Source organism: Saccostrea echinata, unplaced genomic scaffold (assembly GCF_033153115.1).
Source record: "Saccostrea echinata isolate AGI-Se365-2 ecotype Australia unplaced genomic scaffold, CSIRO_AGI_Sech_v1 ptg000016l, whole genome shotgun sequence".
Lineage (NCBI taxonomy): Eukaryota > Metazoa > Mollusca > Bivalvia > Ostreida > Ostreidae > Saccostrea > Saccostrea echinata.
In genome coordinates, this window is record NW_026889765.1 from 5,384,447 (window position 1) to 5,400,120 (window position 15,674).

Genomic DNA, 15,674 nt, shown 5'->3' on the forward strand with positions numbered 1-15,674 from the left:
TCAAAACAATACATTGCAAATCCGGCCGCCAACCTAGCGAGGTTACTTTTTACTATTTTTCTTTCTTGATCGATAGTTTAAAAAAAAAAACATCAACAGATTAATATATTTTACTAAATTAGAAGCATGCACACCAGTATTCTGTGAGAGGAATCATCATAAACTGTTTTATCTTCAAATTGATAAATTTACGAAGTAAGTTCCAAGTTTTGTCACTTATAATGCACTTGGAGTATTTTATCCAATGAAATAACATCGGAAAGTCACGTGATCTGCATTTTTGTGTGTAAAGTCTGCCGAACTTACGTTGACTGTATTTTATCGAAAATTGAGTGGTTAATGGAAGGCTGAAAGCTCTATTCGTTCAGTTGGGTGTTTATAAACTAACTGTGCTTCCTTTTCTGGATATAGCATTGGAAAAATGTCTACACAGCCGCAACGAGTGCGGAAGAACGCGTCGCCCTCAACGATGCGGCCTATGAAAGCCGTGCAACCCTTCAAATTGAAAGGCAGTCCCACCAGAAAAAGTCCGTCCTCACCCACACCATGGGTACCAAGAAGATCTCCAGATTCCAACTACTCCCCGGAGAGGAAGTCTCCGAATTCGCCAAGTTTCAAAGGTAAAATTTTAGCCTGAACAACGTGCAGTGAAAGAAGTTGGCATCAGGCCAAGTTTTGGAAGCTTTTGTCGAAATGTCAAATCCACTACACAGTTTTTGAGTGAATATGTTTCTTATTTAAAGTGAAATCGGTAATCGCCGGAAGACCCTCCCTAGGAAAGATATTTATCTATATCAAGTAGCTTAATAAAAAGGATTTCCTTCAAAGTTTATTTTATAATTTACAGGCGAGTTACACGAAATACTTGAAACCTTGTTTAAGACACCAATCATTAAAATGGCCGAAATTGTGGCATAGTGCCAATTTTACCTTCCAATAAGGCATGCTGAATTGGAGAATTTAAAAAATAAAATCTTTACTATCATATTCAAGAAATATTTTCTAAGCTCAATATTGTTCGATATTTTAATGAAATTTATTTTGAAACCCATTTAAATATAATGCAAACATTTATTCATTCATGTACAACATATACAGTGTATTTGTTTTTACATGGTTTATGTTTGTGCACAAGATTATATTTTTGTTCAGTTCACTGTGTGGGGAAATCTTGGGTTTTCCACTTTACTCTTGTTTAACAGCAGTATGTCATAGTATGACACATCTATTGATCTGGGTGGGGAGTATACTTTGTCAGTCATATTGTTAATGATGATGATTATAATATTTGTGAAAGTTGGTAAATAGGATTATTTATGAAATTCCTGAAATAAATTATAAAAAGAAAAAAATCATAATTATTTACTCACTATTTCTTGTTATTTTCATTAGCTTTAATCATTGTTGTAAAACGTCTATGTGCATTTGAAGAACTGAGATGTGTAAGTGATTTTTCTTAGTATGCACTGTGGCAGACTGACAGATTTTTTTGCAAGTTGAACAGAGTTATCTGGCCACTGGTGATCAAACCAGGGCTCGAGCTGTGATTCGCCATTTGCGCCAATTGCGAATTTTCTCCAAAAGTGGTGAAAAGAAATTCAAAAGTGGCGAAAATGAACTTTTTTTAGATATACCATTCAAACATGACGAAAATTGCAGAGCATGGCTGCTAATTTTACCTGATTAAAGTCAAAATAGTGTGTTCATTATACCATAAACTGACAAAGAGTGAAAGAGATACTGGCTTGGAAACAAAACAATACTTTTGTCAATTATGCTGAATTATTTTCAGTTATATGAATTTATATGCATATACACCCAGTGTCCAAGTTGTTAAATTAAGCCAAGTTTTAAACCTGATTTTAATTACTTCTTTTCACAATAAATTGTTGATATGATTAAAATTTTCGCCTATTAAATTATTTTTTCATTTTTAAAAATGTCATATATCTTTACTAAGTCTGTAACCCCCCTCCCCAGGCTAAAAAGTTATGAACAAGAGGACATCTACTGTTAAGAGTTGGCTAATATCAGTATCAGATTAATTGTATAAATGTAGAAATAATTCCTATATCAGTTTTGTAAGTGGATACAACTTTAAATTTTACAATTTTAAAACAATGCCTGTGATATAAACAAATTGAAATAGTGCTATTAGTGGAGTGTTTAACACTGTACACTTGTCGAGACGAGATGTAAAAATGTGATTCCTTTCATCGCGAATAGTGGCGAAAAATATTTTCGCTCCAGTGGGAGCTCTGTGATCAAACCTGCCTGACCACCACAAAATAAAGAAACCATGTTAGGACATTTAGAGATTTAGTTTTATTAATACCATAAGGTCAACAACAAAAAATATCAGTGGCGGATTTAAAGGGGGCGCGCCCCTAAAAATTGTCAAAGTAAAGCGTAAATCAGAGTTTCGTCGAGAAAATGTAAAAATGTTCTCGGTAGACCTCATTTTTACCCTACAAAATCTCTAGAATCCAGGACCCCCTGCCTACTTTTTGCGTCCCCTCAAACTTCAATTCCTGGATCTGCGCCTGACGTATATAATAAGAACATATAGTAATGTTGGATATATAACTTAACTTGCTACTCATATTCCTTTGTAGTGAAAAACAGTAATTTAGTTGATAACAAACACCATAAACCCAACATATAATGATTTTAATGAAAAATGTTTACCCCAAAATTCCTACAAAGGTCACTAATTTTCTATATTTTTTACGGCGCCGGTTCCAGTCCCAAAAAGTGGTGTGAGGACCCTGAAATTTACATTCTATTAAATCTGAAACTGAAAGACAAACTTTCTTGAGTTTTTTTTACCATGCATATTTTATTACTGAAAATTAGGCAGATAACAGGTTAAAGTTGGTGACAATTTCTAGTGCTGTGTGGTTATTTTGTTCACCACTTTTTTTATTTATTTAAAAATACACAATAAGTCGTCACTATATTTAAAATGTGAACAAAATTTAATATAATACTTTTATGATTCATCTGATGTAAAACATGCAGTTTTAGTTTACAGGGGCTGACAAAGCCCATTGCCTGACACCTGGGGCTGGTGAATTTTAGAGGCGGGCAAGTGAATTTTTAATAGGCACTTGTCCGTGGGCAAGTGACTTTAAAAAAATCAATCAATAAATATTTATAAAAATGCTTTAGTTTTACTTGAATGCAATCCATATTTTTTTGTCGTAAGAGTTATCTTCCTTTGCTTGTCACACTTCGTACGCAAACCAGTTTAATTGTGTCATCATGTATCTTTTATTCCATTCATTACAAGTTTTGCCAAAAGTTTTTAGCATACGTATTAATTTTGTACTTAATTGAAAGTGACAAATTGGCGTCGGAGAAATGGAGAAAGTTTTGACAGTTACGAGACAGAAAACGATCTAAAGCAAATGATAAGTACGTCGTCCATATCAATTTTAGCGAAAGAACTCGGTACAAAACCGACTAAGCATGCCAAGTATGAGAAATAAAAACAACGGTCGGAAACAATTATTTTTAACAAATAACAAGTATCATTACAATAGCTGAAATATGATAGTGACATAGATTGTATGGTACTTAGTACTTACTGGCAGGAGTTTTCAAATGTCACCAATATTCAGAACAACACATTGAGGTTGCAAAATTTTTTGATTTGGTCAAGAATTAATTCATGATGATGAATATGAAGTGCTGGATAGTACACAACAATGAAAAAATTAAAGGAAGTATGTTTTATTGTTTTAAATGTAATCAAAATTGTTTTGTTTTAAGTGTTATCTTTAATTATTATTTATAGTTTACTGTGGGGCAAGTAAAAATTGAAGTAGGGCAAGTGAATTTGACCATGCACTTGCCCGTGGGCAAGTGCTTGAAAAATCTATTTGTCAGCCCCTGGTTTATTTCTGTCAGTTATACTAACTTGTAAATTTTTAATTGAGCTTCAAATATCATGAATATGTGGAAGTGAGTTGGAAGTTCCAACCACTTTTTCCTTAGTTATTTTTAACCTCCGTATCTCAGAAAGCATGACATTATATTTCTCAACCCCATCAACAATGATCAACTTCAAGATAATGAGGTTGGACTATTTATATGCATAAGCCATGATTGAATTCGTCTTCATATTTGAGTACAGTATATAATTAATTCAACTTAAAATAACTATGGAATTGCCATAAAAAAAAATCAGTTTTGCTCCATTTAAAAAAATGTTAGTTTCTGAATTTTAAAAATGTTAGTTTCTCAATTATAAATGAGTGCTGAAAATATGATATTTAAATTTTAATCTTAATGCACTGAAATTTACATCAGGAAGTATTTTAAGCAGTGTATGCCATTATAGTATTTTAAGCAGTGTATGCCATTATTTAAGGTGTTCAGCAAATCATGGCACCTGGGGTTTTGGTATATTAAGAGAAAAAAAAGATATGTTGAATGATAATCAGCAGAAACTACCTGTTACCTTCACTTTTGCTTAAATGTATAAATCTGGAATTTAAGTTTGTAAAAGTTTGCATGTTTAAAGTATGGTGTATAATTGAGAGGGTTATTTTAGATACAGCTAACATTAAGAGATTTTTTATAAACCAGATCTATGTAAAAATGTATTAATAATATTAAATAATATATATTATATGTTTATAAACATGATAAAATAAATGTCATTTAATTATATGCCAACTCAAACTTTGCCAAACTATATCAGTTTTCCCTGAAAAAGAGAAGTTTCGCAGTTATCATGAAAGGGTCTAAAATTTTAGTTTTTTTGCATGTGGGATTTTGTCCAAATTTATTTGAAGATGTGAAAATGCAGTTTACTTTGTAAAACCTACTTCCAAGCTACATGTACTAAGTTATATATGTAAATCAACAACCCATCCGTATTTATAAAAAAAAAATATCTCACAGAAACCAAGCAGTAAACACCATTTTACATGTATTTAACTACATGGTACATGTTTAACATTAGTTGTAAAGATTTAATATGTATTTGTTTATTTTTTAGTTGAACGTCCCAAAGCTGTGAGAGTGACCAGTAGCCCTCTGAAGAGGACAGGGTCACTAGAAGCAATCTACCTAAAGGGACAGTGGCCCTCACCTGAGTTTCTGTCAAGTTTCAAGGTCGACGCCTGCACACAGGTAATGCACAGTCATGAACAGTAGAGGGGTTTTTACCTTAATTTTTACTCGAGCCTTAGAGGGACTTGAGTTACCGGTATCTGTAACGATGCTAGGTCATCAATTTACTCAGTAAAAAAATCATGAAAATGTATTATTTGTGTAAATAAAAACATTTCTAGAGACAAAACTGAAGCTTATCTTAAAAATGTCATCCAAAGATTTTAAGTGTTAAACATCAGATTATGATTTTATGCCGAAAGAATGATGAGTGATGCTACGCAGCCGCAACAGTTTCTATACAGATTTCAGGCTTTAGTTTGTGTGGGGATCTCAAAATCTCGGGTACTGTAAGTTTTCCAAAGATCGTCAATGCATGGACGAATTCATTGGTTGCTTTTAAAGATGACACAGGTTAACCCTTCATTAAAAACATTCCTCAATCCTGAGAATGAGTGATGTATTGGATACAATCCACTTTTAAAAGTAGCACGATTAATTATATTAATTCGAAGTTCTATATGCATCGTAGGTAAAATGTTATTTTATCACGCAATTGCAACTTCGTGTTAAGGCCAATATATATATATATATATACATGTATATGTATTTGTTTTCTAGTACATGTATTTTATTCAACAGAATTTGTTGAATCTTGGTAGCCTACATCTTACAGTGTATGTCATTTTAGGACATTTATGACATTTTTAAAACTTTTTTTTTTTTTTGGCAGTATTGACTATTGAAGTTTATACTGTATTTCCAGCCATACTTTAGCTAAACCTACCAAAAAAAAAAATTAGTTATCAAACTGTCTTCAAAACATACAAAGAACATATGTAAAGGGTTTATTGGCCAGTCTTTGTGGAATTAGTCAGAGAATCAGTTATACATCTGATAAATTATAAATAAACAATATAAATTAAAATCAGAACAAGTGTCAACTCAACATCTGTCTGGAAGTGAGGTAATGCCATTTATAAACAAAAGGTTAATTGTCATTTTTGAAACCAAGTAAAGGTTTTTGGCTGATGTCATATAAACAAAGATTTTATTGGATTTATTGTCCAAGGTCAGGTCACACAATTATTAATTTTATGTTGACTTAGGGAACACTGTCTCCATTGTCTTTCTGTCCCTTTATCTGTATCTGTATGGGAGGGGTCAAACTTTCACAAAAAGGTCGCCTGCAGGTGACACGTGTCCAAGTGCACTCTTGTTTTTAATTAGTGTATATTTTCTAGTTTATAAAAAATATAAAGCCAAGGCCTAAAGTAATATACTGTTTGTTTGTCATTAATTGGCACAGCAAACCCATGAAAATTCATTAATCCTGCTCAAAAAACATTTTATTCCTTAATTCTTTTCATGCTTTTAATTTTTTTTTTTCAATATTGTTTAATGTATATTATCATTGATATAATTTTTTCATAAAAAACTTGTTTGATTAAAATGTTACAGTTATATGATTACAGAGATTATGAAAATTTGCATAAATATTTATCTGAATTTTAAAATGAAAAATTAAAGTATTTTACCTACCTTCATATCATTGATAAAAATCTGGGTTGGAAAAAGGCAAACAGGCCTTTTTTTTTTTAAATTTGGCGCAATGATCTTTTTATGAAAAGCTGCAAGTCTTTCCATTGTTTGTAGACTACATATAAACAGGCATGGCAAATACATGCATTATGCATACATGTATAACTATTGTATTATCATGAATATAGTGTATAAATACATGATATACAGTAGCAAAGTTTGTTCTTTGAAATAACAAAAACCATAAAATTGAAGTTTCTTGACTCTCTTCTCCAAAACAAGTTCATAACTTGTAAAGTAATTTAAATTGTTGAAAAAAAAATGCATGAATCACCCGAAACATTTACATTGGTCTTTTAAGACAGTGATAAGAAATGCACTGATCTTCTGAAATTGAATTTAAGATTTAATTTCAGAAATTGAATGTATGGAGTATGTTTAAGTTCAGGGGGTGGCTACCTCTTTACTAGTGTATATACTGTATAAACTGTAAAATTTTTGCCTCTGTTTTATTTTCGCCCCTTTCTCCCTAGACACAAGTGGGCAAATTTAAGATGAGGCGAATTCAAAGATTCTTAAACAGAAATGTGACTGGGCAAATGTAAAATAGGGTAAAATTGTTTGGAAGTATGAAAGGGCGAAAATAACACAGGGCGACAATAATCCTGTATACAGTATACAGTGTCTTTAGTATACTGAATGACAGATTTATGACTCTTTACAGACAGAAGAGGCTGATGTGGCTCGTCACAGCTCACACAAACTGGACAAAAAACAGAGGAAAAAGTCCAAAGATCACAGACGATCCAGGTCATTTGGACCAGGTGACCAGTTAGCTGTAAGTCTGTAAACTAATATATCCCAAATATTAAGGAATAAAAGAATTTATAATCAGTGAAATATGGTTACAGCGTATGTCCATCATAAACAATCACACTGGGTGGTTTTTCATTCCCTGTAGAAACTGAATGGATATCATGAATTACTTTAAAAGTACCACAAAATTGTTTGATCCTTAAACTTTGCTTTATATATGTTAAAAGTACTGTATTTGACACAAAGTATGTAAAGTGTTCTGTAGGAGTTGTCTTTCCTGATGATTCTTCCTGTGCTCCAATAGGAGTTATCATTCCTGATGATTGTTTTGCAGGCCATCAGACAAAGGTTGAAGAACTCCAGTAGGAGTGATACGCCAAAGGCGCGACAAAGTCCAATCCCGGCGAGTCATGATGCACTGTCTGCCACAGCTCCCGCAGCCCTTCAGAACCTCATTGTGCCAATCCGGACGTCTAAACCCCTGGGGATCCCAGCTCACATCCCCTCCCCCAAGAATATGTCTCGGTACCAGAGGAACAGTGTAGAGGGCCTCAGTATGGTATGTGTTACCATACTATATGGGTGGAGGGACAAAGTTATTTACTTTGGAAGTATTATTTTTTGAGTAAATAGTGCATTGTTTTGATTCATTTGTTAACATTTTATCATAAAAAAGTTATATGAGGATCTATTAACTTCTGTTTCATTTAAATCTTTGGGAAGGAATAATATACAGATCTATTTCAATGGACACCAGATGTTGCTTTTCACTTTGAATTATTTATTACATGATGTGCATATTTTCTCTAGGAGATTGAAAAACTGGTGCTCAAGAACATAGAACATGACACCGAAGAGGCAGAAAGAGTGAGTCTTGGCATTAAAAATTCTTTGTCCACATATCTTTCAAAGTTGTGGTTTATAAAATGATTCATTTGTGTTGGTTAGAGATATAGTTAATTGAAAATATTCAACAGATTTGATACAGTAAGTGGCATAAACAGATATCAATGTGTGAATAAGAATCCAGACATTCATTGACATAGTTTTTTAAGTTTCATTATTTTGCTTAAATTTTATTAAATGCTGTATTAGACCTTTTTGAAAAATCCACAGATAGATGTCCAAAAAATAAATTTCCATATACAGTCAAACTTTGTTATTTTAAACTCAGTAGGGGCAAAGTTAAAAACTTTGAGATATTGGAGGATTCAAGTTGAAGATAACCACGAAACGAGACGAAAAAGGAAAAAGTAGTTAGGATTGCCAACTCACTTGGACATAACCCTTGTATTCGAGATATAGGTGTTCAAGATAACAAAGTTCAACTGTATATATATGCAATGCCCATTACTCATTCAAATGAAAATTTGTTACAGATTGAAATTCCCGATGGGCATCGTGCTCCAGTCCCCGAGCCAGTGCACCGGACCAGTAGTACACGCAGTATGGAAACTCAGACCCCCTCAGGAGTACTTGACACAGGAACACCTACTATCAGTGTGGATGACATGAGCTCAGGGAGTGGGTCACATTCCGGTAGTCCAGCAATCCCCATCATTCCTGGCCAGATGGACTCCTCTCGTCCGTCCAGTGGAGCAGACTCAGGCAATGAGAGGACAGAGAAAGGTACTCTCACTAACATAGAAGAACCACTTGTGGATACAAAAGTGGCTGACTTTGAAGATTTTGTCTATCAGCTTTCACACTTATATTCATTGAATAGAAATAATTGTTATACCTCTACTGATTTTTTACTAAATAAAAGTAAATCAATATATTTTGCTGATTCCCTGAAAATCACCATAAAGAGACTGATTCTCTGCAAAAAGGTGCATCAGTTTGATGAACTTATACACACCTATTCAAACACTGCGCAATTTCTTTTAATTGAATATGTTCCCAATAAAATCATGAATATTCATAATGCTGCTCAGTTAAAGTTACATGAAAGGGCTTATAAACAGAATATTGCTTGCAGATTTGTGTATTCTAAAGACCATTAATTCAAATGCAATGCCTTTCTATTGAAATTATTCATTTATTTTATCTACATTCTGGGTAACAGATATTTCAGTTGTGCACCTTATAATTGTACTGCATATAAAATAGAATTGCAAAACTTTACAAGTTAACTGATATAACAATTGTATACTAAATATTGGGTCGTATAGATCTAGTAGACATACATGTACATCTGCAAGCCTTGTCTTTTCTGTCTTGTAGAGGAATTATTTTTTGTGTATCAGTGAAGTTACTATGCACACACATTTCATATGATATGAAAATCTCTGGAATATTTTAAATCCTTGGGGATAATATAATAAGGGCTCAATTTTCCGTCATACTGTACAATTTTTGTGTAGAGCTGTAATAATTTTGATACCTTCTTACAGATATAATTTTTGTGTAGAGCTGTAATAATTTTGATACCTTCTTACAGATATAATTTTTGTGTAGAGCTGTAATAATTTTGATACCTTCTTACAGATATAATTTTTGTGTAGAGCTGTAATAATTTTGATACCTTCTTACAGATATAATTTTTGTGTAGAGCTGTAATAATTTTGATACTTTCTTACAGATATAATTTTTGTGTAGAGCTGTACTAATTTTGATACCTTCTTACAGATATTGAGGGATGCGAGTCACCAGATTCTCATTTCAAGGTGGTAGCTAGTCCTCGTCCTAACAAATCCTACTCATTCGTCAGGGAACCACCAGATGGCTGTGAAAAGATTAAAGTCATCACTGAAGAAGACAAGTAAGTCATAGACAGCCAGGAGTGGGGGAGGGGGGGGGGGTTTAGTCATAGACAGCCTGGGGGAGGGGGGAGATTAAAGTCATCACTGAAGAAGACGAGTAAGTCATAGACAGCCTGGGAGAGGGGGGAGATTAAAGTCATCCATGAAGAAGACAAATAAGTCCAAGACAGAGGGGGGGGGGGGGTTAAGTCATCACCGAAGAAGACAAGTAAGCACAAGACAACCGGGGGAGAGGGTGGGGATTAAAGTCATCACTGAAGAAGATGAGTAAGCCCAAGACAGCTGGAGGGCTCCAAAATCTGCAAAAACCCTTTAATTAAGATTCATCATTCTTCTGTTCAAGCTTGAAAAAAATTTGCTCTAACACTAATGATTTTCCAGAAGAAATGTAATACATGTACTAGTGTAATGAAAATGCATGCAATTTCAACATACATTAGGGGACAAAATTTGACAGAAATGGCCTTTTAACTTGACAATTTTATGAAAGAATAATTGTCATATATATATATTCCTTTAATTGTATAGAGTTATCTCTTTAAGCAGAGGGCCAGTGTACCTTAAAAGCAAGCCTTCTAATGTTTGTCACTTTTTTTTTTTTCAGGAAACCAAGTCAGCCGTCCATTAAAGTACCTCTACTGTGTCCAATCAAGACAACCCAATATGTCTTCAAACCCAGCATCGATTCTGCTTTTTGTCCCCTGAGAAACATGTACACAAATCAAGGGACACAACCCACCCCTGCACCAATTACTAATTAGAGTATTCTCCCCATGGGTGACCAATCTGTTGTTAATTTTTTTTCTCTCTGTGTATTTCTGCTTGTGAATATTATTGGTTTTTTTCCCATTCATTTTGATTAACTCAATAGAATAGTATTTATTTAGTAATTTGTTAAGAGGTTGTATTAATTTTTTTTATTACTAGAATCTCTAAACTGAGGATTTTGATCAGTTGAGCTAATTTCTTAGTTATGTGTAGTTGCAATTCTATTGTTAGGTTGACATTTTGCTCTGTTATTGGGCTCTTAATTGCATGCAGTTACATGTAAATGTGTTTAAGGTAAATGCTGAAATACTATCTTTGGCTTTATCTTTACCAAATACATAACTTAGTATACTAAATATTTAGGGTGAAGGTAGAAAAGTCAGAATCTATCTTTTGTACTTATGTTAAAGTTTAGGTTTTACATATTTTTTGCTTAATTTATTAATTTGAAGACAAGGAAATTTTCAGAAAAGACTATTATTGCAAGATTTTTCCTACCTTGGGAATCTCTTTTAAAATTTTATTTGAAACTACACAATGATGTAAAAACATTCCGTATGTTTTGGTATTTAACCAAATGAAATGTAATTTTGAGATCATATAGATTTTTTCAGGCATGTGTGAATTTTTTGGTGGAATGTGAAATAATGTGGCATCTCCATTTAAATGGCATTAAGTCTAAGGAGAAATATTTACTTAGTAAAAAAAAATACCTCATTTACATATACATGTATCACTAATCTAACGAAATATTTCCTCATGATATTTCATAAATAAGTATTTTTATATTCATGTTTCAATGTTGTGCTGCGTAACCTCAAGGGATGGTTAGTTTTCATACTGCAGATGAAATGTACTTGTTCTTGTCTTTTTTTTTAGTTAACTTTTAATGTTTCATTCACTATAAGTTATGATATTTTACAGAATTAATTTCACAGCAGTAGATTTGATTGAATATATATGAATGATGATGGTTGACCAATTTTCTCATGCATAAAATTTCTTGTTAACTTGAAAAGCTGTACATCAATTAGTAGAAAATAACTACAAACAGATCCCCTCTGTATTGACAGTTCTGTACAAGCTCACTTTTTATCAGAACCTGTCTATCTTTATTGACAGTTCTGTAAAAGCTCACTTTATCAGAATCTCTCTATATTTATCAACAGTTCTGTACAAGATTACTTTAATCCAAGGCGTAAGTAAATCATTCTGATAAAAATTCATCTGTTTTCTCACAATTCTACATCATACCAAACTTTTCACATTTAACCTCTTCCTTTGAGCTACAGACATTTGGGCTTAAATGTATAGTAGACTAATTGCTTAAGATTTTTTTTTTCTTCTTCTCTCAAATGGCAGTGTGGATGGACTTTGAGTGATCTCTATAAAGAAATGTTCAGCAGTAGATATTTTCTTGGGAAAGTCCTTGTACCTGAAACTAGTCTTTGCACAAATATTTTTTGTCATTTTGCCAAAAAATCAGATATTTTATGAATGATAAGCATTTTAGTACGACCACAATGACTGTGCTTTTTTGACTGCTGTTTATGCTTTTATGATTTTGAAATGGTAGGTCACCACTGTAAAGCAGATCTTGAGGCTACTTGTTCAGTGGGGTTTTTTTCCTTCCTATATACATGTTATTATCCTGTATACTTAAAATCTATTTGAGGTTGTTTAGACACAGGATATTGTGAGCTAGGGCCACTCGTTAAGTAATTGCTAATTGCTATGCTCAATGTGTTCTCTTGTAAGGTACTGTAAAATTACTAATTTTTATGAGAGTTTAATTGTTGTTTTCATGATATGAAGAGACCCAAGAATTCATGTTCTCTGCAAACTGTAAAATTTTAAATGTGTAGCAATGCCACATCTCTTCAACCATGAAATCAAATCCTCTTGAAGCAATATTTTTTTCCTCAAACCTCAAAAATCTGACACATCAGAAATATGTGATTTTATAGTATGACATAGATATGAAACTTCAGTTCACTTTAAGTATACATTAATTGTAGTATCTTAACATCTGCCAAGTTTGAGAGTAAGTACATGTATTTAAATCTTATTTCAAATTAAAGCATGTTTTTAGGCATTTGACTTTCATGTCTCTTCCTAATATGTACATGCCGCCAAATCGTTTCTTTTCAATGTCAAGCCCTTAGTGTACTTAACTAATGTAGACCAGATGACACTAGTGATTTTATCCTGTTAAACCGATTCTGGTTTAGTTGTAATTATTTTTCAGGTTTAATACATATAACTTGATTATCATACATTTGGTAAAAATGAAGCAAGATTTTTTTTTTTAAATTCAGACATGTTCTCTGTTCGTAGTTTGTAATTTTCAAATTTTCTTTATTCTGATGTGGTTTCCAGAATTCACAAACAGATTCATAAAGACAATTTGTACCGAAGTGCTCATTTGGGCTGCTTTAAAATTTTGACAAAATTTGTGCTAATATGTCTGATATTAAATGAATCTCACATTCCTTACTGTGGGAAACGAAAACTGACAACATGGGCAGATAAGCCTTGCATCAGGTATTTTCACATATCTCCGTCCATTTAGATCCTCCACTCAAGTTTCATGATCATGTTTCACTTCTATACCACTTCATCCCAACTTTGAATGATCCGTCCAGACAGTTTTTTTTTTTTACACTTTGTCCCAGAAGGTGTGTTTTACTGGTCATAATGTTTCAGTATTCTTTATTTTCCTCTGCTTGGGTTATGGAACAATTAAGATCTGCAAAATGTTATATTTGTATAAAGAAAACTTTTTTATTTCAACAAGTCTTAAAGCAGTTGAAAGGTGTCTGAAATGGCTTTTGTATGCCTATGTGTTGTATTGAAGGAAGGGGGATTCACTGTAAAAGCGATGAAGATGTATATTATTAAATTTAAAGGCTATCATATGATGATTATATGATGGAAGTCAGAATTTTTGTTCTTTCTAATGATATTCCATAATTATAAAAGCAAAGACTGTGCGAAATTTTGCAATGTTGATAGATTTCTTGTATTTTTTTTTTCTATAGCATGTTGTAAATATATAGTTGCAGGCTTTGACACACAAGACATGAGTTTTTAACTTGATGCTGACTCATGGTAGCTATTTTTTTTTTTAGAGAATTGCAAATAAAAGGGGAAGTAATCTATTCTTGCAATAGAATTTACATCCATATTAAAATTAATAAATTTTTTTGCAATACATTAAAATGTGTACAAATAGTTTTCTATTCATCTTTTTTCTTTGTGAAATAAAGTATCTGTAGAACTTAATAACAACCTGAATATCATGTCAACCCGTTGAACAATATAAAGTGAAAACTCTTTGTTGGAGGGGGGGGGGGGGGTGTAGGTGGTTTCAATTAAAAAAAAATATTTATACTTATTTATAAAAGTTAATTTATTTAATTTATGTATTTGTTCTTTGATTAAAAGACTGAGATTAAAGTAAGTATAAAATAGACTTTCATTATGCAGAGATATCATTGATTGACAAAAACTTGTAAAATGTCCAGAATTTGCAGTGAACTATTTAATCATATTAATAGCACGTGATTGTATTAAATGACAATGTTGTAAATGACAATGTTGTAAAATAAGTCCAGTTTTAATATTTTAATTACAGCTCTAGATTAATTTACAAGGGTAGTTTTGGAAACTTTAGAAAGGGCATGCCAATGTACTTGGAATGTTACAAGTCATGTGTACATGTACGTTTGTGTACGGCAATTTTCTGACATGCCAAACAATGTATAAAAATTTTGCATTACATGTATATAATAAATTTTGTGTGATTTTTTGAAAGGTCAAGGGGGAATTTTTCAACCTTTCTACAAATATAGAGGAAAAATGAAGATATATTGAAAAACTTGCCGATTCTGTACAAAATTTAATGTATGCATATACATGTACTCTCTGCATTGTTTGACTTGATCGAATCCAACTGAACAGCTAAATAGAGCTTTGACATACACTGTAATGAATGAGAAAAAAAAAACGAATTAAATTGGCAAGTCAAGTATCTTCACATTTTACGATGTTTCGTTATTTTTAATGTTATGAATGAAAAGTATAAACTTGTATTGTTAAAAAAAAAAAAGACAAATCATATGAAGCAATTGCAAGCTTTAAATTCATCGTCTTGAAAGATGTTTTTTTTTCTTTATATTTTGCTTGTTAGAAATGAGAAGTTTTCAAATTGTGAAAATTGTTTTAAAAAAAAAAAGAGAAGAAATAAAAATGTTATCTTTTGTAATTTTAATTGATTTTACAGTGTTGTGTGTTTTACTTCTATTAGAGGATAACATGTACCAAGAGAAAAAGTTTCACTGCAGTGGTAAAAGTACATGTACAGCATTATAACTTTCTATGTTAAATTGTGTAGATAATACCTGTATTACAACATTGTCACAAACCACAGATAAAATGTACAGTCCTGTAGGAGAGCTAAATATGTGTATATGTACATGTATATGGACTCTGCACTGTGGCTTAAGACGATGGTACTACAACAAAATCGTACACTTGTTTAACACTCCTATTGTTTGAGGTCAATTTCTTTAGCATAAAGGCCTTATGACATATAACAAAATTCAAGTTTATTGCAAATGCCTAGGACAACGGCATCTAATTCTTGTCTGAAGTGTGCAG

The 15,674-nt window shown here is 32.3% G+C and overlaps 1 protein-coding gene across 1 annotated transcript; it reads left to right on the forward strand.

The window, feature by feature from the left end:
- The first annotated feature begins 279 nt into the window (after window positions 1-279).
- Window positions 280-15,290, forward strand: LOC133188369 (glucocorticoid-induced transcript 1 protein-like). The gene is made up of 8 exons (XM_061323758.1): window positions 280-620; window positions 5,009-5,142; window positions 7,388-7,501; window positions 7,814-8,038; window positions 8,290-8,346; window positions 8,859-9,108; window positions 10,111-10,243; window positions 10,849-15,290. Exons 1-8 carry the CDS (start codon window positions 422-424, stop codon window positions 11,003-11,005), a joined length of 1,269 nt encoding a protein of 422 aa, XP_061179742.1. The 5' UTR covers window positions 280-421; the 3' UTR covers window positions 11,006-15,290.
- Window positions 15,291-15,674: the final 384 nt, after the last annotated feature.

Coding starts and splice junctions, on each gene's coding strand:
- LOC133188369 (XM_061323758.1), top strand. CDS start 422: ATGTCTACACAGCCGCAACGAGTGCGGAAGAACGCGTCGCCCTCAACG. Junction 7,502..7,813: donor GACCAGGTGACCAGTTAGCT/GTAAGTCTGTAA, acceptor ATTGTTTTGCAG/GCCATCAGACAAAGGTTGAA. Junction 9,109..10,110: donor CAATGAGAGGACAGAGAAAG/GTACTCTCACTA, acceptor ACCTTCTTACAG/ATATTGAGGGATGCGAGTCA.